Raw genomic sequence first — 23977 nt, 5'->3', positions numbered from 1 at the left:
ACCATGTTCCTTTTATTCTTTGCTGCATTTATTTTAACCCAAATGCTGTCGATGGGGCTACCAAGCTCATCCTCCTGTATTTCTGTGCAGAAATAAGTATTTTTAACATATAGTGCAACCCCATCTCCCTTTCTGTTCCTTCTGTTCTTTTTGAACAAGTTATATCCTTCAATTGCTGTATTCCAGTCATGAGAGTCATCCTACCAAGTCTCGGTTATACCTATCAAGTCATAATTTCCCTCCTGTATTAAGAGTTCAAGTTCCTTCTGTTTGTTTCCCATACTCTGGCCATTAATATATAGACATAGAAGTAGGGATGTACGAAAGTCACTTACTGTTTCGCGGATCTGCTTCACGGTGGGGGGGGAGGCGCTCCGTCTCTCCCCCCCGGAATCCTCAAGGGGGGGGAGGTGCTCCGTCCCTCCCCCTGGAGTCCTGCCCAGCCGGCTCCGCTCTGCGGGGATTCCGTGGAGCTGCCGGCTGGCTCCACCCACAGCCAGACATCCGGCCGCTGGGCAGCAGGGATGCAAATGGCGGCTGCTGTAGCTGCCGCCGTTTGTGTCCCTGTATTTAACTGTGATAGGCTACGTAAATATTTACGCAGCCTATCACGGCAAAGTAAAAAAAAAAACACGTATGCAAATGGCGGTGGCTATGGCGGCCGCCATTTGCGTTCTTTTTTTCGCTGTTTTAGCCTACGTAAATATTTACGTAAGCTATTACGGCGAAAAAAAAAGGGGAACACAAATAGCATAGTGGACGCTATTTGCGTTCCCCTTTTTTTTCGCCTTAATAGCTTATGTAAATATTTATGTAGGCTAAAACAGCGGAAAAAAAAGAACGGAAATGGCAGCCACCGTAGCCGCCGCCATTTGCGTACATGGTTTTTTTTTAACCTTGCCGTGATAGGCTATGTAAATACTTACGTAGCCTATCACGGCCTCCGCAGGGACGCAAAAGGCGTCCCTGTGTTAGCCGTGATAGGCTACGTAAGTATTTACGTAGCCTATCACGTCTATGAAGAGGAAGTGAATGGCGGCCGCGGAGGCAGCCGCCATTTGCTAGTCGGTGCGGACGGCAGCAGGTAAGTGCTCCGTTTTGCGCGTGTGTAGTGGGTGAGGGGCTCCGTTCCGGGACCATTTTGTGGGGTGGGGGCGGGGGGCTTCATTCTGCCACAGAGTTCGGGGGGCCGAATGCACTGGCATTTGGCCTCACCGAGATCCATGGCCGAATTCTCCGCCATCCCTACATAGAAGACCATGTGCTTCATGATCTGGGTTTCTTCCTACATGTTTGTGAAGACTATTATTGGGCGCTATTAGAGCTGTTCTCTCCGTTGTGGTGCATGAGCCTTCATCCATTGTTACCCCCATCTTTACATCTTCCTTCCCCGTAGGCTTAAGTTTAAGCCCTCCTAATAAAGTTATTCATGCTGTGGCCAAACACATTCTTCCCAGCCTTTGTCAGGTGCAACCCGTCCCTTGCCAACAGTCCATCTTCCAGGAAGTATAGCCCATGGTCCCAGAATCCAAATCTCTCTCTTCAGCATCACCTTTGTAGCCAGTCATTCACCTGGAGTATTTTTCTTTCCCTTTCTATCCCCCTTCTAACTACTGAAAGGATGGATGAGAAAACTATCTGGGCCCCAAAGTTCTTGCGTTTCCTTCCCAAAGCTTCAAAGTCTGACGTGATTTCTTTGTAGCTCCGCTTGGCGGTATCATTTGTTCTCACATGGATGAGAAGAAAGGGATACCTGTCAGTGGGCTTTATGAGTACAGGCAGCCCTTCAGTCACATCTGTAATCCGTCCTCCCGGGAGACAGCATACCTAGCGAGTCCACGGGTCTTCATGACATACTTGGATTTTGATCCCATGCAGCAAGGAGTCTCCCACTACTACTACGCTTCTCTTCTTGTAGCTGTACGCCTTGGTTTCATTGCCTCTGCTTGGCTGACCTTCAGCCTCTTGCTCGGTCTCAGGCAGGTTCCCCTGTGATTCTTCCTCTGCAGGCTGTCCTCCATTCTCATCCTGAAGTACCTGGAAACGGTTCCCTAGTTCCACTGCCACCACTGGTGCCAAGTGTCTTCTAGTTGTTCTGCTCTGTCACCCTTTTCCAAGGAGTACCCTCTACTTCATTTTTCCTCACCTCAGCAGTTTCCTCTTCTGCCTCAGCTTGCCGTTGCTCTTCTAGCTTCTGTTCTTCACTTTGCTGCTGTAGTTCCACAGTTCTGTCCAAGAACTCTTCGTGTTCTCTTATTCTCTGGAGGGTCGACACTCGCCGCTCCAGTCCTCTCACTTTTTCTTTCAGCAGCGTGATCAACTTGCACTTGTTGCACATGTAGGCCATGTTGTTCTCAGGCAAGAAAACAAACATGGCACACACCTTGCAGGTCACCACCACTGGAGAGTCTTGTCCTTCCATATTCTCTTTTCCCTTTTTGTGTCTAAAGTCCTGGTTGTTCTAGAGTAGCCTGTGCCTGGTCCTCTACTCGCTCTTTGCCTTTGTCTCCTTTGTCTTTTCTGCCATTGCAGCTCCCCTGGCCAACTCTTGTTTGCTTTCCCTGTTCGCTCGCTCTGATCGCTCACTCTCTGGGAGCTTGCTTGCTTCTGTAGTCTCTAGACCAGCTGGAGCAGCTTCCTCTGCTCTGCTCTGCTCTGCTCTGCTCAGCAGGGAGGTGGGAAAACCTTTGAAAAGCCATTTGAAAAGGCATTTTTCTGGCTACAAACATATCTGAAAGTACTTGAATAGACAGGTTTTATCTATCTCTATACAAAAAACAAGTCAGTGCCCAACATTTGATAACAGTCTGGTGTGACTAAAAAATAAATCCCTGCACAGGAGTAAAAGGATGTATAAATGGAGCTAGGTGGATAGGGGCTGGTTCATTTCTCTGTGGTTTGTGCGTGCTTTGTTTAGCCACTCTTGGTTGCAGTGGGAACTATTGGGCAGCATGCACCAGCATGTTGCTCATCAACATTAAACCCGGAAACCTGGCTTTTTCTTGCGTGCAAACCAGGTTATAGGCTTGAGCTGGGAATTCATGGGTGCATCTCAGTGTACATAGCTTGAGTGGTGAACCTGCATTCTCCCCTTCTTGGCCAAATCTACAACTTCATTCAGAGTCCAAGAACAACTGATTCTTCTTATTCTCAGTAGAAGCTGGCTGTGCAGAGCGCTGATTAGCTGGCCTGCCAAAAGAGACTGTTTTTAAGCTAAAAGCCTGTGTAAAATATGCGGGGGGGGGGCGGCGGGGAGCTTGGAAATCAGCACTATGTTCATGTGTCATTAGTGGGGAAGTATAGCTTACCCTACTGTAGAAAAAACTGTGCCATGCTGTGCAGTCAGATAGGTAGGCACATTTGAATAAACCATATATTAACTCAGATTGGCTAGACCCTATCTTTGCTATTTGTAGCTAAACTAGGCTATGTACATTTCCCCAACTCATTTCTGCAAGTAAAAAGAGAGAAATGAAACAAATCGCTTAAGACAGCATTTATTTGTCCTCTTCTTGGCTGATGTTATTGAGCTAAATTGTCTGTCTATCTGCTAAGATCTGGGTTGTACAGCATGACGAAGGGTCATAAGTCAAAGGTGCTGTGCAGGGGAGGGTAGATAACAGATTTGCTGATAGTGACATGAAATATTTGCACTTCTGTGAAAACTGTGGGGCAGGGGGAAAGATGGATGCTGTGAATCCGAGGTATTTTAATTTTGCACGACCAGCACAACCATCATGTAGTACATGGTAGCATCTCTACAGGACCGAGATCAAGTCAGTTGTTATCCAAAGTGAACTACCACTTATGTATGCATGTATGTATGTGCGTGTGTATTTAAATATTAACCTGATCCTACAGTATTCCAGAAAATAATTTTTAAGAATAACACACTGTAAGGAGTATTGTGCAGAGAAACAATTATGCCATTTTACACACAGTGCTCCTGTTTCTTGAATGATACATATACTTCCGTTCACCCCTTGTTGGTTAAAAGTAGCTGGAAAATGTTCAGAGAAAGGAAGCAAGGTGTATGTGTATGTAACGCTCACCGTGCAAGAAACCTTCTTCTACAAGTAACGTCCAAAAACTTTCATGTATAAAAAATGTATTACTCAAATGATCTTATAAAGAACAACAATAAAAATAGTATCTCTTCTATTAAAAAAATACAGAAGGATTGAGAAAAAAATATCCATGGCTCACTAGGATCAGAGTTGTTAGAATGCTGATTCTCCCCAAAGAAAACATTTTTAAACAATGCCTAGTTTGCAGTGTGGGCTGAGGGTATGTGGAAACTGGTGTATTTCCCACCACTTCCAAAGCCATGCTGGCTCTCTCTGGCCAGCATGGTGTGAGGACTTACATTTTTTTGGCTGTTATTTCTGTTTCACCTCATTGGTTATAATTGGGGGGGGAGGGGAAATTGGTTACACCAGCTTCTATGAACCAACGGGGTTTGGATCCATGAACCCAAGGCCACCTCTGTCCTGCCCCTGCTCCACCCCCTGCATATCACACAGGAAATACAGATATGCCCAAAGAGCTTTCTGCAGCTGTAACCAGTGGCTGTGCTCTGGGGCAGACACCACTCCCACTGTTGAAGATGCCACTCTGCCCCATCCTAATCCACCTTGGATATAATCCAGATACTGATCTCCTCAAAGTCTTAAGGAATGACAGACTAATTTAGTTTTATTTGGGTTGTCAAAAGACTTAGGATATTATCTGCTTAGGTGTTTTAGATCTTTGAATGTAATATTAAGCTTCACATTTACAATATTATTTGTTAAAATGCATTTCAAAATAACTGGCTGAATTTGTTTATAGCAAAAATAGCTTTAAAGGGTGGTACTTCTTTAGAATAAATATTTGTACGATAATATCTGGACACCAAAATGGTATTTTCATTCCTTCTATTATACGTATGCAATGTTTATTACACACCTTTTTGATATGGGGTCACTGCCACAGAATATTGGGTCTAGATGTTTCTCTTGTTTCAGTCTTTCTGTGATAGAGTTTTTTCCCCAGTGGATTAGAAACTGAACTTTTTCACCTGTAGAGAAATAATGGAATGAACTGAATATGTGCATCAGGAATCAGGAATCTACACTACACAAACAGGACTTAAAATGCATAAAAATCAACACTACGCAAGCAGGACTTAAAATCTATAACTTCAAGTCTAGTATTTGCTTTCTACACTTGCATTTAACAATGAAATGTGTAGGCCCAGAACTAGGTTTGAAAATCATATAGACAGGAGAACTAATTTCGCTTTTATATAAGATATTGGGCTTATATATCTGGGCCAATGATCCAGTTTGTTAGCAAATGTGTGAAAGATGTAGATATGGACTCTAATCCAGACATGTGGCCCTCATGCAATCCATGCCTTTTATTAACATAAGGGAATTATCATTTATAAACATTGTTCAGAGGTGTTCATCACCATACAACATCATATTTACCTCAAGATACTCATACTGGGGAGGATTTGTAGGCTTGGTTCTTATTTCCATACTTGGTGGACTTGTCTCCAAATCCAAAGATATTGCGTTTGAACCAAAGTTTGCTTCCACCACCAGGAGAACTCTGAGCAGAGTTCTACAGAGGACACATCAGCTAGCATGAAGAGGGAGAAGCAATTTTAGCTGATTGCCCTCTCCTCCTGTAGCCCCCAGTGCCACCTCCCATGCTGTTCCAGAGGGCTGCCCCGTTATTTGGAACAAATTTTCATGGGGCACAGGGGGCTGCAAGGGTAGGGGGAATAGTCAAATGTTGGCTCCTCTTCAGTTACACCAGTGGAAATGCTCCACTGGATCAATAACACTCTCCGTCAGAAGAAGCCCTTCTTTTCACAGAATGCAAAGTCTGGATCCAGTCCATTGGACACAGATCCTGGACCACATCAAGAGAATGACGGTACAGTCCATCCCTTTATACCCAGTGACTGTGTTATTTGGATACAAAACTCAATCTTCAAATTAGAAGAGAGCTGATTGCTTTTTTAGAACAGCTGCTAAATTCCAAATAAAAAAAGTTATGTAAACAAAGTCCCTTTCATCCAAAGTTGATATGAAAAGAATTAGGAAATTTTAACAATGGACGAAGCCTTTTTTCAGCTGAAAGGAATGGTACATTCCTAATATATTTTAGAAAAATTGCTTCCTTTCTTTTATGGACTCTGCTAAAACCTCTGTAAAAGATTGACAATTGTGCTTTTATTTTACTTGTTAACATTCAAGATGTATGTATATGCATGTAGATATATATTCCAAGGGCTACATCCAATGCTGCCAGTTGTTTCCTCTCCCAACCCTTCAGAGCAGACTTGAGGGGGCATGGGAGGGGGGGGCTGCAGGGAAGGAGGAGTCCACTCTGCTAGATTCAATGGATAGACACAATTGAATTTCACTCTATGGCCTGTGCACATTGTAAGTTATGTTTATCCTTGTGGCACTGTTTTCTCCTATTTTCTTTTTTTGTACTCTGCATTTTTTTACCTCTTTGTTTGTTGTTCAACATCATCAGTTTAGGGTCACTAATTCTTATTGTCAAAGTTCACTCCAAACCCAAAAATATTTTTTGAAGGACACAGCTTAAAAAGGTTGGAATAGAGTTACATACATAGAGTACAGTGTACTATATAAATTACAGTATACTTAAAATACAGATAACACCAACAGAAGAATTATTTAGTCTTTGATTATGAGTTTAAGTCTTTCATTGAATTAATGGAAATGGGCACTGCAGTCTTTTACTTATCTTTATTTACCTGGGAGGAAGTTCCATTGAACTCAGTGAGACTTACTTCAGAGTAGATATTCATAGGATTGCAGTCTAAGAGCAATAACTGGCTGTAACTTTGTAATTGTAACCTTGGCTGGTTTATTAAAATCACATTGTTAATAGTGATCAGACAAGTTCCTAGTAATGATGAATGATATTCATAAGATACAGTCGGAAAAGAAGCGTGTAAAGATGTCTGTTTGGTGATGACCAAGTTGGGGTTGGGATTTCCAGTGTTAATGAAACAGAATTGCTTCCTTAAAGAATTTCCTGTAGATAAGTGATTAGATGCAGATCTCTGAACTTTGGTTGTCTACCCACAAGTATTTGAGCTGTGAGCTTAACATAGTGTTTGTCTAACTTAGACGTCATTTTTTGTTATGCTTCCAAGACATCTGGTAGAAACACTTTACAATGAAATATGTTTTCTTTCCTTGCTGGAACTGATGAAATAATGCAGATTAGAGAAAGAACGGTCTTTTTTGTTGTTCAATTACTTTTTAAAAACTTTATTCCTTGATATGACAATCTAACAGGTCAAGGGGATGAATAAGACCTGTTATTTTAGTAGTTACTTTTAAAAGTTCTGGATTATATCTACACCTTTGCTTCTAATTCTGGGTCATCACCAACATATTGCCATGGTAGCAGGACTGGTCTAACAACAAGCTAGCTAATGACTGGCAGATGGAATTTCTACTTTCCCCTTAGGTCAGCAAGGGAGAACAGAATCAATCCCAGAAGAGGGAGTACAGCTGAGTGAAGTGATACAGCCCCCCTCAATGGGACAATGTTCATACTTACCCTATACTCTCCTTATACTTGAAAGCTCTACCTAATAAAAAGTTGGCTAGAAATTCCATAGAGGTTATCTGTGGCATTCAGTGAGTGCTTCTATTCATTCTACTTGGTTCTTTGTTTAATATGGTGTTTTCTACTGTTGGTTGGGGATGGGTTGAGAGTAAGACAACGCAGTAACGTTCCAGAGCTATGCCATGAGGTTCCCATTTATAGTAAAATGAAATGTATGTCCAAAAATGAATTATTACTGAAACAGGCAGTGCAAAATAAACTAGCATCTGGTTCTGTCAACACTGATAAGGTAACTAATACAAAATGCCAGTAACAGGTGGTGAAAGCATGGGAAACCTGATGGCAAAGAAATACATGGCACCGCATACAGAAGTGCGTAATGTAGGATGAAGTCATTGCACCTAACATAAACTCAAAGTGGCTTACAAAATAATAATACATAAGATGAAATTAAAAAGTTTAAACCAGCTAATGATAGAATTCTGTGACTGTAAAACTGAATGGCATTGGAAGGCCATCTAGCCCTATGTTCTGCCAAGCATTCCGAGCAGGACAAATATATCTTACCATTACCCAAAGAGCCTCTGCTTCCTTATTTGGACTGTCAACGCACCCTATGTTATAAAGCAAGGATAGATAATGTGGTACCTGCAGGCACCAATGCACTACTGGACAGTGCTGGCTCCAGGTTTTTTAGGGCCCTTGGGCAAGACACCCTCAGTGGGTCCCCTCCCTCAGTGAGCCTACCTTCTCACCAGTATTGTCACTGCCTGCTCTTGCTCCTCATCTTCTTCCTCATCATTGCTACCATTTGCTTGCTTGACGAGCAGAGAGCCAATGAGGCAGTGGCATGTCCTGCTCCTCCTTTTCAACGCCACCGTTGTCTGGGCCAGAGTGAGAGGCAGAGGAACAAGCAGGTTGCAATGATGAACAGGAGGAGCAATTCCAGGAGGCTGTTGTTAATGGGTCCCTACTGAGGTGTGATCCCTCAGCAAGTGCCCAACCATGGCCCTGTCCCCAGACACCTTTCTTGGTGCCCCCAAAGTCCACTACCTTGCTTACTTCTTTTAAAACATATTTCTTACCAGCAACTGAGATTGCTGTGAAATAGGTTTTTTTGTTGCTGAAAACTGGGTCCAAAGGAGGTGTTTAGTATATTGCCTTGTACTCAGTCTGCCTTTTACTCAGTCTTTTGGGCAGGTTACTTGTTCCTTTCCATGCCTCCCAAGGTAGCCATTTTGTGGTGGTGCCCAGAACAGTTTCTCAAATTGCCAAATATGCCCATGGCCCAAAAGGTTGCCTACTCCTGTTATAAAGTAACTGTAAACATAGTGTCCACTGTATACAGCTGGCAGAATCAAAGTAACCCCTTTCCTGAAGTGTGTGTATCACTTCAGGTTGCTGGGTAGAGCTGCACTGAATCTTCTATCTATGTCAAAAACATCATGCCTATGGAAAGTTAGCCTGTCAGGGAGAAGTGGTCAGTTTAACTTTCTGCCTGTGAGCAAATAATTATTTTGTCCATGGGGAAAGTTCACACTGGTAAACCTCCACCTAAATACCTGGTACACTCCAAGAAACACTCAACTGATACATTCAACTTGACTCTGCTGATTGAATAAAGTGGTCCACAGAGGCAACCTGTTACCCTCCAGGTGTTTGGATGGCAACTCCCATAATCCCTGATCATTGTTCATACTGACTGAGGCCTATGGGAATTGGCTTATGAGAACTGTAGTCCAAAACATCTGGAGGCTGCACCTTAAAGGTGTAGAGTACAAACAGTGTGAACTTGTATTATTATTATGGGGACAGAGTCACATGATTGTCAAAACTCTGAACAGAAAGGTTCCCACATTATACTACCCACATGACTCAAAATAAAAATATGTTGACTGTATATCGTCATATGAGAACCAGACCTGGATTCCTTTGAGACTAAACAGGTCCACTGTGATAGAATTTCAGCTATGAACTTTGTTTAAACTATTGCCTGACAGGCACATGATCGCTTACAATTTAGGAACTGAACTGTAAAGCAAATTCATTATAGTTTCTGGGAAGCCTTGAGAGCTGATTTCGGGTGGTAATTATATTCCCAGCTCTTCTTAACTTTGTTGAGAGTTATTGGCACCAGACATCTCTGAAAAGCAAAAACTTGCATATTCCAAGAGCTTGTTTATATGGAATATCCCTTGAACTCCGTTCAACCTTTTATTTCTTTATACGTTCAAGGAGTGAATCAAAGATTGAAAGAGAATCTGCATCCTCTAACAAAAATAGATAAGGTCCCTTGACTCGTCTCTCCATCTGATTTCTGTTTCCTACTCGCTTGAAGTCTTCTGAATCTACCAGTTTCAGAAAACTGAATATTCCACTGATCACAGTTTCATAAAACTGCCATGTTTATTAGCAGTAACAATCATAACAATGATTGGTAATTGTTATATGCCTATAACAACAAGGCACTATAAGAAAATTATTTTAAAATGTTTAATTTTAAAAACACTGCCCCAAACCTTATAATCTATATTATCAAGACAAACATAAAAGGAGAGAAAGCAAAAGAAAAGAAAAAAGATAGAAGGCGGTGAAAGAAGCTAACTATATTCAAGTATTTGCTAATTGAAATAAATATGTTTTCAGTTGCTTTTAAGGGCTGGAAGTTGTTCAAATGGGAGGGAATTCAAAAACTCAAAGAACAGCTATAGAAAACCCATGTAAATGAGATGGACAAGAAAACAGTCCATCATTTTAAAGGTTCAAAGGAACACATAGGAAGAAAATAAAATGAAAGGCTGTGATGGGGAACTGGAGTGGAACTGGGAAGACCACTAGTGACTTTCATACCCTTTTCCCCTAAAATTCACCTCACTCACCTTGAAAATAGTCTGAATAACCTCCCACCTGCAAATGGGGTACCAGTGGGTGAGGAAATTCTCCTCAGCCCTCTGCAAAATTTGTTGGTGCAGGTTTGTGCGAGGGGCAGAAGACAAAATAAGGTTAAAAAGGGAATCGAAGCACAGAAAAATATGAGAAGCGCTTAACCTTAAGAAAGGACTTGGGATATGTTCAAAAGCATTTCTGAAGATCTATAGTAATCAGTGTGCATATGCAGCAGGTTTTAAGTTAAGAACAGCTTTATTTATGAAAATCCACATCCCTTTTTGTCAACAACCTTTACGGTTTTATAATATTTAGTTCTATGCCTAATTACAATGACCTACTTCTAACAGGTATTAGGTCTGCCAAGCATCTGAAAAACAGAAAGGAAATAAAAAAGTCTCTCTCTATGTGTTGCTTTCAAAATAAGAATTCAACAGGGAATTTCCAGGGGAAAATAGAAACAAGCCCAGTATTGACTTAGTGCTCTTAATGCACAATGTAGAACTCATAATTAATGTAGTTTGATTTTGAATATTTAATAGCTTGTACTCTGAGGGTTTCTGAAGAGAAAGATATAATGGATTATGTGAAACAAATGCATGTAAATATGGGACATTCCATTTTCTTTCTTTCTTTCTTTTCTTTTTGCTCTAAATGATGTCATTAAAATGAGCTCCCCTTTTTTTAGCAGAGTGTCAAAAGATGAAAAGTAAAAATGACCAGCCAAAGAAAAAGGAGTAGCCATAAAGCATTTGTATTCTTCTTTGCACAAACCACATGCGGCCTTGCAATTTCTGAGAAACCCAAGGGCAAAAATTAATTTGCATATTATAAAATAGATTAAAGCTACTCTCTCTTCTATGCATTGCACAGGCTGCTGTGCCAAAGCAGAATTGTGGCTAGAGAGAATATTAGTCTTGTGCAGACAACCAAAATGTGGGTAGAATCAATGCATGGAGGGGTAGCAGGATCATACCTCCTGGCCTCACTCCATATCTCCATGTGTTGTTGGGTATTTCTGCCCATAGCCTATGATGTGCACAGGCTCTCTGTAGATGACCAAGTTAACACATGGAAGTTGGGAGCAGGGCTGGCAGGTGTCACAGCACAAGTGTTAATAATGTTGCTGTAGCATGCACCAATGCTAGTGCAACACCATTAGCACTTGCTAGATAAAATCTAACAGCAAATAGCTGCATTTTCTCTTTACCTAGCAACATTGATGTTGCACTAGCATCGGTTTACACAACACAACATCAATAGCACTAGTGCTATGACATCACTGGATACTGCTCATTGATTATCCCCATATTTTGGTTTGTTTTCACAGGAATATTTAGCTCCTGGAACACAACTGATATGGATTGGGTGGGGGGGGGGTGTTTCAGCATAAGAGCTCATACAAATGGATTGTGCAAAACCATAGGACTGCAAGCATGCAGGAGTCAGGGAATTCATTCTGGCTGTCAAACGCAAACCCAAAGCTATTTAGAAGATCTTGCTCACAATACTCTCTAGCATGACAAAGAATAAGGTATGCAGTGATTAAGAACCTGTAGCAGACCAGCTGATAACATCCTTGAGACATGATTTAGTTTCACTTGATTTAGCCAATGTATCTTTTAATGCTCTGCCACACCCTCAGCTAAAAAGAAATATTTTCAAGAAATAATTCTTTTCTGACTTAAGGGGCTTTCACATTATGGCTTGAAATATTTCATTTAACCCAGTAGATTGCCTGAGTGTGATATTCTTTCTCTGCATTCTTCCTTGATGTTCAATTTCTATTAATATTTAATGTTTGTGGACGGTTATAGCAACAGTCTTCAGGGGCAGCATCGAACAGGGCAGCTGTTTTGTTGTATAATTTGGCCATAAAGTGGCTCTCATTTTATTGTGAACAGGAAAACAATGCTGATAACACCAAGATATTCAGGTTTATTCTTGAAAGATGATGTATGTCCAGATGGTAAAAGGTCAAGATATTACAAAAAAGTGGATTCTATTCCCATATCTATCATTTTAAATTAGTGATTGCAGTAAATTAACACATTGTTTAATTGTACCATATATAGTATTTTGCCTTGTTAGTAAAACAAAGTCTTCCACATTCCATGATAAATTCCTACTTTTAATGATATAGGTGTACTCTCTGTAGTCACAGCCATCACTTAGGACTGCTTCATAAGAGGATTTTTATTTTTTTTATACTCTGATTCAATAGCTGAATACAAACTCTCAAGCTGAACGTGATCAGTGAAGCCTGCTTGATTCTTTACAATGAATGTAAGCAGATGTACTGATAGTGTCAGTTTTAAATAGTTTTAATCCTGATTATAGGTAGCTTTAATTGTTTTTTATGCCTTGTGCAAAGGTTTGATCACTTGATAAAGTGAAAATGTGTATATTGTACTCAGGAATGCAGAAATGTAAGAACTGAACCAGCCCTTAGGATGCATACCAAAAGATCATATTGATAGAAATAATGCTTGCACTAATTACACTTCTTTTCTAGTAATGGTAAGTTTTGAAGTTTAGTGAGATCTAAATCCTTTAAAAACTTGAGTGAATGTGGAGTGGATGGGTTAAGAAGAGAAGTACTTAGAAGTAATATGGTTTGATTCTGTTATCATCAGAATCGTCCCACTTAAGTAACTGTAAAAATAAGGTGTCTTGAGCACATGGCAACATGATCTACTAATGCTGCATTCATCTGAACACAGCATTATTCTTAAAAGGGGTCTCAGGACTAATGAGGGCTCTTTTTCTCCCTCTGCTGGTCAGAAACTGATGTAGTTGTTTATGTCCAGGTATTTACAAGTGAGGCTCTGAGGAGAGTGAATTATGAAAGAAAACTGATTGGCTAAGACATCTGGAGAAAGAGTATTAGATAAACTGTATGAACCATCATAAAATGCTGCCAGATTCTTCCTTTCATATATGAAGTCAACAAAGCAACCTCAAGAATGAATCCTGTTTAGTTTCCCAAAACACATGAATGTGAGTGCATTTAAAGCTGTTGCCACCCCAGATGTCATCTCTCTTAGACTGGAGTACTTCAAGATAGTAAGTACATTGAAAAGGCCAATATTGGTGTTGGGTCCTTAAACTGGTGACCTGAGAAATGTCAAATAGGGACTCAACTTTGTGTATAACCTGATCAGAGGAGGGAATTGCAGGGGCCACACTGAAGAAGATCCAGTAGGCTTGAACAGGTCAGGTTATACTCCCTAATAAAGGTTTTACAGGCCTGACAGGGCCTTCTGGGATAATATGTGTGGTTTTTATAAATAGTAAATGGTATGGAGTGGTCACATGCCAGATGCGGTCACATAACAGATCTCACAAAATTCAAAACAAATGTAGTGATTTATCCTCCTTTTCACCATGGGTGAAGCCAATAAATATCTAGAAATTGGCCAGAGGAAAATTGGCTTTAAGCAACTTTTATAATTCTCTAAAGCAGCATAACTGTGAAAGGAAACATCTTTAACCTGTAGCATAAATATGAACCTGTATTTTTGCTCATAAAAGTAGAAACTCTTGCCCAGAGTCATGCTGAGCACTAGTTTTATAGGTTGTTCTCAGATCTCTCAATACTGAGATGCTGCTGTAGATGTGGATGCACTTTAGTGGGCTGATACCTCATATATGGTCACGGTAAATTTTGCATCCAGTGTTCTATAAATCAGGTATATAATGCAGCATCATGCAGCATCATAGCATCAGTACAAATTATTCTTGTTCAGGTGAGCATATAACACATTAGAGCGGACAAGCAGCCTAACCATAAACATTTCAAGTTTAACAAATGGAGAACAAGATAAAATAGCTCTTTAATCACTTGCAAAGTTTAGGTGTCTAATGAAAAAAAAAGAGATGGAAATGTGTAGTTTAGCTTAATACATTTTTGATACAATAGCATAATTTTTCTCAGTTGTCTACTGTTCTTGATATCTATGTAAATCTTCCAGGGAAGCCAATGAGAGGTTTTGGTGAACAGTCAAACCCAATGTGTACAAAATAGATGGTGCAATGTAGTAATCAAGTATATGGGCTATAATCCACTGAACTGGGTGGCCAAGATTCCATGCCCAACAGGGTTTTCTCTCTCCCTCCCCTTCACCAACTGTTCCCCATGTGGTATGACATGGCCCTTTTGAAGTTTTAGGAGGAGGCTTTCATTATGCTGTATGAGTGGTTCATTTTCAAAGTCTTGCACACCTCTTAGCCACATGTAAAATAACAACAGAAACAATAATAAAATGGAGCAGTGTCATTGTCCATTACAAGTCAGGGAACACCTGTGTGTAAACAAATATGTGTTCAAGAGGCATTTAAAGCTCACCACAGTTTCTGCTTCTTGAACAAAGTATGGGTGGATGAACAGAAGGTGGGTGCCACAACCGAGAATGTGCTGTTGTGCTGTTACCTGCCGATACTTTTTTGGTTGCAGAATGACCAATAAGGCCTCCTCAGAAGTTCTCAACTATCAGCTGAATGCCTATAGGGGAAGGAGGTCAGCTAGGTATCCTAGAAAAAGAAATTTCCTTAGGTGGAAGGAAATATATTTAGAATTTATCTATATGTTAACTTAAGATGAAATAAAACCTTCATTTTCTCCACTAGGTTTCAGTTTTGTAGTTCCTCATATTCTACAGACACTGTGAAGTAGTGGGTTGTGTGGGGTTGTTTTTTTTTTTACATCCTTTGTTCTTTGTGTGGATTTTTTTTTCAAATTAAATCTGCTAACTTCTGTTTTCTGGCACCCCTGGATTGCTTAGCATTGGATAAACTGGCAGCAGGGAAGCTCCTAGTGGGCACAAAAAAGAATCTCACAGATGAGGGCTGCATATCATCATCTTTAGACTGCTGCAGCTGACTGCAAAAAGCAAAGGCTTAAAAGCCAATGCCATCATTAGTTGATGCATACTATACGGAAGCATCAAGATAAAAAATGCTGCTAAGAGAAATGCCTTCCATTCTAATTAGCAGAGTTTCTTTTTCTTTATCCACAGTGGGTGTTAATCACTAATAACATTTCCATTGATGCATCCCTCAATAGGTGGCTTACTTGCACATCTACTCTAATGATTTGTGGATTCCATGAGGAGAAAAATTGCATGGAAACTCTGAAAAGTTTAAGAACGCTTTGTCTTCAAGAGCTCTAATATTAACTTTAGTCTTCTTGCATATTAATACAATATTATCTTCCTTGCCTTAAAACTTGAAAGGAAAGGCCAGCCATCATGAGAGAGACCAGTCTTTCCCTGTGGTACCCTTCAGATGTTTTTGGCTACAACTCCCACCACCCACCAGTCTTGCTGGCTGGGGCTGATGAGAGTTTTAGCCCATAGCATCTGGACAGTACCACACTGAGGAAAGATGAGATAGCTATATCTTTATCTGCTTTTGCTCATAGTGGACCTCTGAACTCCGTTCTAAACTCTTAAGGCTCTCAAAGCTTCAGTAGAATCATGAAAGGCTGCAAAATTGCAACTTGTCCTAGTTGTTCCCTGAGCAGAGACTTAAATCTGGGTTTCCCACATCAAAAAAAAAAAAAAATTCTAGTGATCGTACCACAGTGATTTGTGTTATGAGCATAGTTTCAGTTCCCACATTTTGTTGGATTATTTGCTTTACATTGTTCATTCACAAACGATTTTTGTACCTAGACATCCCTTCTGTAAATGAATTAATTAACATATCCTTCCCCTAAAGATTCAGACATTTTCTTTATCAACTCCAGATTAAAGTTCTTGTAATGCAGACTACATGGGGATATCCCTGAAGAATAGCCACAGCAGGATGAAGCTAATCTGTTATGGAAAAGTGATGACATGTTACGTCTGTGATCTTCACTTCACACTTGTTTCTAGTTAATATTGTTGACTTTAAAATGCAAAGCTTTATGTGCTTTGATTCTTAGTTACCCCAGATTGCTTCTCCCAAAGCATTTTCTTAAAAATCAAGAGCAGTTAAAATGGTCTCCCCAACAGCGCCCAAATTTCATCTTTAGGGAGTTAGAGATAGATTTTTTTTCCCCACAAATTTCGTGTTTCTGGAACCCTTACCTGGCATGGTTATCTGATTATTCATTTGTTTGCCTTCAGAAACCATGAAAGACCTCATTTTTGTGTCTGGTTGATGCTAGTCTGCAGGGGGTTGGAGTATTAACTTTTTGATATTTTTTCTCCATTTAACATTTATTATTCACTGTATGTGCTTTAACACGTATATTTAGCATAGTAACTTCTTGGAAATGCAGCCATGTGGATTCTTCTCCCTGTGACAAGCTGTTTACATAGTAGCTACCCACCTAGTTATTTCTACCATCCATGCAAAAACAAACAAAAACACAATGGCAAACACTTCCACTTAAATAGCTTGCTATGTACAACAGCTTACAGGCAATTGCACATTCAGTTGAGTATCACATTGCTGATTTGGAGTGTGAATTATCCACCCATGTTAAGTCATTTTAATAGCGGTGTTGTCCTAAGTGGTGTGGAAGGGCCTACGCTTAATCCGTGGAACTCTGGCAAGGAAGTGTGATATATAGCAGGGTAGACATGGAGGTGCTTATTAACCCTTTCACTGCCTTCTTCTTCTCCACTCCCTTTTTCACACAAATACATGTTATGGGTGCAAATCACATTAAATCACTCCCTTCCAAAGCAGTAGAGTCTTAGGCTGCAGTTCATCAAAGATATGGTGATGACCAACAGTAGACATATAGGACACTTCTTTAGTCATCCTTCTAACTGTTGGCACAGATGATCTTGCAGTGCTGCAGCCACATAGACCTATAGGACTGGGTTGTAAACCATTTAGACAGAATGGTGTTTCAGAGGAACTGACATTTTTTTCTCCTACCTCAAAAGGGATATTCATTCTTTTCTGAACTGAAAAGCAAAGTCAATATTTTTGCAACCGATATAATCGCTGTGGACTAGTCCAGCTCATAAGTGTTGTCTGGAATTATGTTTTCAATAGCAGCAGCAGAGAAATAATTAAGATGTATGATTTTAGAAAATGATTAGAAAGGTTTGAATGGGTTAAATAAATAACAGACTAATTAATGCGTGATTTTAAAAGGGCATTTTATTGCTGTATATATAGATATTCATTTAAATTAACTTTGCTGTCAAGGCCTGTGAAATTACTCTGTAGACAGATTTTGTGTTTCAGTTTATGATTAATGTAACTTTGCAGTCACCCATAGGATGAAACTGTTTGTCTATTTTTTTTCTTCAGGTCTGGAAAGTGGGATTTCAGCATATATTTAAACTTGCATCCTTGCAACCTCTTAAAGGACACTAGCATTTCTGCTCCTAATTGGCATCATTTTTTGTTGAGGCTGTGTCCCAGATTTATATGCCGTAATATGAAAGGGTATCTCTGTGTTGGGGTTGAATATCCCTACTCTATTTACCCAGTGGTTGCTGCCTTCTATTTTAAAAATTTCTTTCACTTGGATATGAAGTTTCTAAATGACTCTAGTAATCCTAATCATGCATTTTAACCTTGTTTTTACAGGTGACCTGTAACTGTTTCAGCATTAGCAATGGAGAAATGCAGGATGTTGGTGTTGGCCTTTATCCCAGGTACTGTGGACATTTCTTATTTCACAAGCAAAACTTCCATGACTCTAGTTGTGCGCATCTCTCCCTCCCTCCCTCTCTCCCTCACACACACACACACACAGGCTGCTGAAATAGCAGGCACTGTAACACATCAAGAAATGCAGATATGAAAACCACTTGCAAGAATATGGAACACTGACAATCTGCGCCCCCCCCCCCATTCATGATAGGTTGAGCAAATGGCAGTATATTCTGTGACTTCCTTATTACTGCTGCCACCAGGTAAGTGAGAAAGGATGGGAGCAGCAAATAATGATACAGGAACTCACCAGAGGGGAGTTGAGGGAAGGCATTAAGACCCTGCTAACGTCCCAATTATATCAGAGAGTATAGCAGGATCTGAATTTCAGAATCAGACTCAGAAAAAAATCACAACCTATTTTTGGGGAATGGAGGAGGAAAAAGTTCCGTTTGCCAATCCTGATTCCAAAGCCAGCTGATGGGAGTTCTCTCATCACTAATCACAGATCTACCATAGGATTATCAAACCTGTGTGAAATGCAGAGTGGGTTGAAGTGGTAAACCCGGTATCCAGACTGTCCCACTTCAGACTGCAGGTTGGGATACACATAACTGAATGCTGGCCTTACCTCATTGTTAGAGTACAGGCTTTGCATGCAGAAAATCCCCTGTTCAACCCCTGACACCTCCCATGTGATGGAGCAGGGAGCAAGTGCAGGGAAGGACCTCTGCCTGAGTCCTTGGAGAGTGATTGCCAATCAGATTAGATGATGCTGGCCTGGATCCATCAATGGTCTGACTCAGCATAAAGCAGCTTCCTATGTTCCTATCTGCTTCTCAACCCTTTTTCTTAAATTGACTTTGTTTTCCTTCCTTAGCATGTCTTTGCTGAACAACAGTTGTGATCCCAACTGTGTGATAGTCTTCGAGGGTCCCCAGCTTCACCTTCGCTCCATCCGGGAGATTCAGATGGGTGAAGAGGTAATTAACTTGTTCTCTCTTCCATCACAGACACCTGGAGCAGTTGCATCTCCTTAAATAACTTCCAGACTGGAGGGCCACCTGTTTTAACACTTTGATGATATATTGATGCTACTTCCTATCACATAGCTATCAGGAAGAAGATGATAAAGGGAATCTTCTTTTCACACTGTCTGGGCCCTATAATCATAGCCTCTCATAAATCACTGGCAGCCTTGATGAATTCTTCTCCCTCCATTCCTCCTCTAGGCACTTCATTTTGTTTGTATTTGAGTGCCTTTACCCTGATAAAAACACTTATGATACTTCTGGGCGGAATGCAGTATTCACTAAATCATTGCAACAATAAGCATTTGTCAGACTGAAACCATGCTGAAGCAGTAAACCTTTCATTGGCAAGGAAAGTAACAAGGCACAGGTTGTTTCCGTGTTGGTTTTACTAAAAATGACTTGGAGAACTGCCCTTCCAAAATGATATGCATTCTTTATCAGAGAAATTCTTCATACTGTTTCCTTTTTTCAAATGTGACATATCTAATACTTGCCCTCAGAAGACTGCTACCAGGAAAGTATAGTATGATGTTGAATTCATGGAATAAAGTAAAGACTTCTCTTTACCTCCAGCTCTTACTATCTAATACTGGATCCCAGCGAAGTGTATGTGCAATTTTAATGTATTTTTTTGGTGGAATTCAATGTTGCTGTGCATGCAATGGAGCTTTCTTCCTCCCTTATCAATGGAACTTTGTTGTTGTTCAGTCGTTCAGTCGTGTCCGACTCTTCGTGACCCCATGGACCATAGCACGCCAGGCCTTCCTGTCCTGCGCTCTCTCCCGGAGCGTGCTCAAGTTCATATTCATGGAACTACTTAACTGGATTTCAAACGTTATTTCTTCCAACAAAATCTGAACCCCAGTCTTTTTTCTTGTTGTGCCTCTCCCCTTATATTGTAAGGATGTTACAGTAGGGACTTGTGTTGTACATTAAAACATCTCACACAGTGGTGGGAAGTTGATATCTTGCACACACCTACTTGGGAGTAAGTCTCATAAACAGTGTGACTGACTTTTTAGTATACGCTGCACTGAAAATAAACATCGGGGGTTAGACCAGACCAAGTTAGTTACATGTAGTCCCCCATTACAATCAGTAGGACTTAACTTAGAACTAACATTTCATATTAATTTCAGTGAGACCTAAGTTCCACAAACTTAGTCTAGGCTCAATACAAGGGCTTTTAAGCCTAGGATAGGGCTATTACTCTTTTAAAGAATCCCTTGCTGCATTCAGTATTAAAACATAGTAGCATTTCTGATATTCAGTTTGTGTGATTAGTCAAAAATATCCCACAGCATAATTATTTGAACAAATGAATGAAATTTAAAAATATTTCACTGCTGCAGTATTTCCCACAAGCCTGGCTGTCTGGGGCATGCTGGGAGTTGTAGGACTTTTTTCTGTCTAAACATGCATAGAATTGTGCCCTCAGGCTGTAGTTCTATAGACACTTACCTCGGACTAAGTCTAATTGAACTCAGTGGGCTTAATTCTGAAGAAAGATACACAGAATTTCACTGTAAGATTTTCCATCTGGCTGAAGTAAAACTCCTGGCTGTTGTTGTATTTTCAGCAGTTTTGAGCAGTGTAGTTTACAGTTTATCATTGTTATTCAGATCAGAGTTTGATCAAAGTTGCATAAATTTAAGCACATCAACTTTTTCTTAGGATCCCTCTAAAAGACTATACACTCTGATCCTGACTGGATGGCTGTGTAAGTTGTGTGTGGCTATATGCCCTTTTCCGTATCAGAGAAGAAAAATGGAGTTATATAAAAGTTTAATTGATCCAAGGATTTATAAAACCGATTAAAAGTAACTGAAATCACTAATGGCAACTTTGGCAACAATAAGGAGAATGTAAGCTTGTCAGAATAATATGGAAGAAAACTACCTTTCGGGCGCAATCCTATGCATGTTTAGACAGAGAAAAGGCCTACAATTCCCAGCAATGCTGGGAGTTGTAGGCCTTTTCTCTGTCTAAACATGCATAGGATTGTGCCCTTAAAGAATGTCCTATCATTGCCAGGGTGTTTGTGGGGAGGATTAATGGATTAACTGGAACAGTATACAAGAGGTTGGCTAGTTAGGTAACAGGCAAAATAATTTGTGATTCTCAGTTATTATAATATTTACTGCTTCAAACATTATAAAATGATGGCCCAGGAGGCTGACGTGTAGAACAAACTTTACTTAACACTGTGCATAGTACGGCTTATCTCAAAATGGCTGTTGCCCTAGATTTCAATTGTGTTCTAGTATTTTCTAGAACGGATTCCTTCCATGTACCCAGTTACAGAACTCTTTCGTACCGATTATCATTACACCCTCATTCCCTGAAAAGTATTAATGCTGGCCTGGGGCCATTAATGTGTGGTACTCCCTCCCTGTAAATTGCAACATGAGTAGGGAACCTGGAGTTCTCATGTTCAGGGATCCAGAATACCCAAGCTGTGCCTGGATTAAAATTCATTTGGAACTACATGACAACCCATACTTCTACTGTAAGAAATTACTGTAAGACCTGGTAGTACTAGGAAATGCCCTTCTCTGCTGTTCTGTTCTTATTCATAGACTTGCCAAGTATCTGTAAATCCAATCCTTGGCAGATATTTATTAATTTGTTTGTTTGTTTATTTCATTTATATCCCACCTTTATTCCATCATGGAACCCAAGGTGGCTACATGTGGTTCCCAGGTAGTCTCCCCTCCAAGCACTGACCAGACCCAGACCTGCTTAGCTTCAGCCGGGTAGCCGTCTCATGTGCCTTCAGACCATGCCTGGGCAAATGTTTGAAACCCGGGGGCTTTGACGGTTAATTATCCAAATCTGTATGGTCAAGGTCAAAACCTGATGGTGGAAAATCTATTAATTCCACTCCTTTTTTTCTGATGATCTTCTATTGTTCCAACCAATGGAACCCCCCACTTTGTTACATTATTGGGAATCTCCTGGTAGCCACAGTAGGACAACTGAAGGTGGAACAAGCAAAGGCAGGAAGACAAGTTTCTCTGTCCTCATTCTGTGAAGAAGCAGTAGGACTCCATACTGGCCCATATATATGACTTCTTGCTAGCCTATATATATATATGTACACATATATATGAATGAGAGATCATAACTGGGACTAATATAAGAAAGAAGGAATCCATGATAGAAGTCAGCTGTGGTTATTCGACAGTCTGTCTGTTTCTAATTACGAGGCTACATGAGTCTCAAATCTGGTCTTAGTCACTCAGAAGCAATTATAACACCTTAGTCTTTGCTGTAGTGGCAGCTTCAGTTTCAATTTTTCTGGCTTTTTTCAGTGTCAGGCTCCAGATTTTTTTTAACTCTTTCTGTGTTTTAGAAAGACAAAAATGAGGCAAAAATATAACGCTGGGAAGGAAAACTAAGAAGCATGAATAGTTTGCCCTCAGACCACTGTAATTCATTCAGGAATAAATTGAACTTAATGCTACATTTGAAAAAAGAAAAAAAAAAGAAATACTAGTTGGATCCTATTCTAAATACTCAGTAATTCTATGTTAAGCAGTCTCTGAATGTTCCACTTACATTTGATTTGCCATTCAATGTTGGCTCTGTTAAGTCCAATTTTGCTGGTCCCTTGGGGTGACTGTCTAATTCTGTGTACTCTATAAATCTTCAGCATATACTATTCACATTATAACTAGAGTATGAGGCTCAGGTATTTCAAACCGATCTGTACTGAATTAAAACCTATTAACTAATGCTTGTCACATTTCATATCTTTAAATTAATTCTCTTCTTGAGTTATCAGAGTTGACAGTCTCGCACAGTAGGTTCACCATTGAACCACCTTTGATTAACCCTCCTCTAACAGGAAAAATGCTAGTGATTAAAAAAAGAGAGAGAGAAAGAAACCTGAAGCTGGGCCTGAGCAAATTGTACTTTCTAAAAGTAGAGATTCCTTTATCAGCAACGCTGTGAATAACGAACATTTTACAAATCCATGATGTATCCAGGGATCTCAAGATGTTTTATGGGAACACTGATGGATGAAACGAGCGTAACGATGTATTCACACCATCAAAAACTTTTATTCCAGATTCATTCTCCTAGAATAACTGCTACCCCTTTGATCCATAGCCACAAATCACTAGTACAGGTTAAAATCATACCAAAATAATCTCTGAGTGAGTAGGATAACCAACATTATGACTAATTACGCACAATGATTGTGTGTTTTAAGTGGTTAAGCAGCCTTGGCTCTGGCTGAATTCAGGTGTAACAATAACGTATGGTTTTATCAATATGTGAAGGAGACTCCGACTGGTGTTCCCTCCTCCCCTCTATTCCTGTAGCTTAGTTGGAAAGAGGAGACTGAAAATTTTCACTTCTGTTTTCAAGTAACTGCAGTTTATTGTTTGATCCCAGACAATCTGTAGTTAACCTAAATCAGCCTTCTCCACCCTGGTGCCCCATTAGCCCCAGCCAGCTTGATCAATAGTTATGAATGCTGGGAATTGTAGTCCAAACCATCTGGAAGGCAACAAGTTGGCTTATCTAAACTATCGTTTACTGAAACAAGCAAACTTTAAATGTTGATTTATGAAGCTGGATTGTGAATAAACCATAATTCACAGTTTCAGGTTTGTACCAGGGGCATCGCTAGAGGAGGGCGCACCTGGGCACAGGCCCTGGATCTTTCTTGAGCCGTGCCCCGGATCTTTTGAGCTGTCCTAATCGCCTTTTTTTTTTTTTTTTTACATTTTCCCATTGACTTGCATTGGAGAACAAAAACGGCCATAACCTTTTTTAGTTTGTATGATAGATACATGATATTTGGAGGCTTGGTAGCCCCCATGGAGCTGATT

The 23977-nt window shown here is 40.2% G+C and overlaps 1 protein-coding gene across 11 annotated transcripts in view; it reads left to right on the top strand.

Moving 5' to 3' along the window:
* Window positions 1-23977, top strand: part of SMYD3 (SET and MYND domain containing 3) — a 551565-nt gene that overhangs the window by 388792 nt on the left and 138796 nt on the right. For all 11 annotated transcript variants that reach the window (XM_084828282.1, XM_084828281.1, XM_084828283.1 and 8 more), the window contains 2 exons: window positions 18034-18101; window positions 18980-19082. In XM_084828282.1, coding sequence (XP_084684408.1) covers window positions 18034-18101; window positions 18980-19082 — 171 coding nt within the window. The remainder of the gene's footprint in view (window positions 1-18033; window positions 18102-18979; window positions 19083-23977) is intronic.

This window comes from Heloderma suspectum, chromosome 1 (genome assembly GCF_057233095.1).
Source record: "Heloderma suspectum isolate Gila_16-S chromosome 1, 16-S_ref, whole genome shotgun sequence".
NCBI lineage: Eukaryota > Metazoa > Chordata > Lepidosauria > Squamata > Helodermatidae > Heloderma > Heloderma suspectum.
This window is presented reverse-complemented; position numbering and strand designations above follow the sequence as displayed.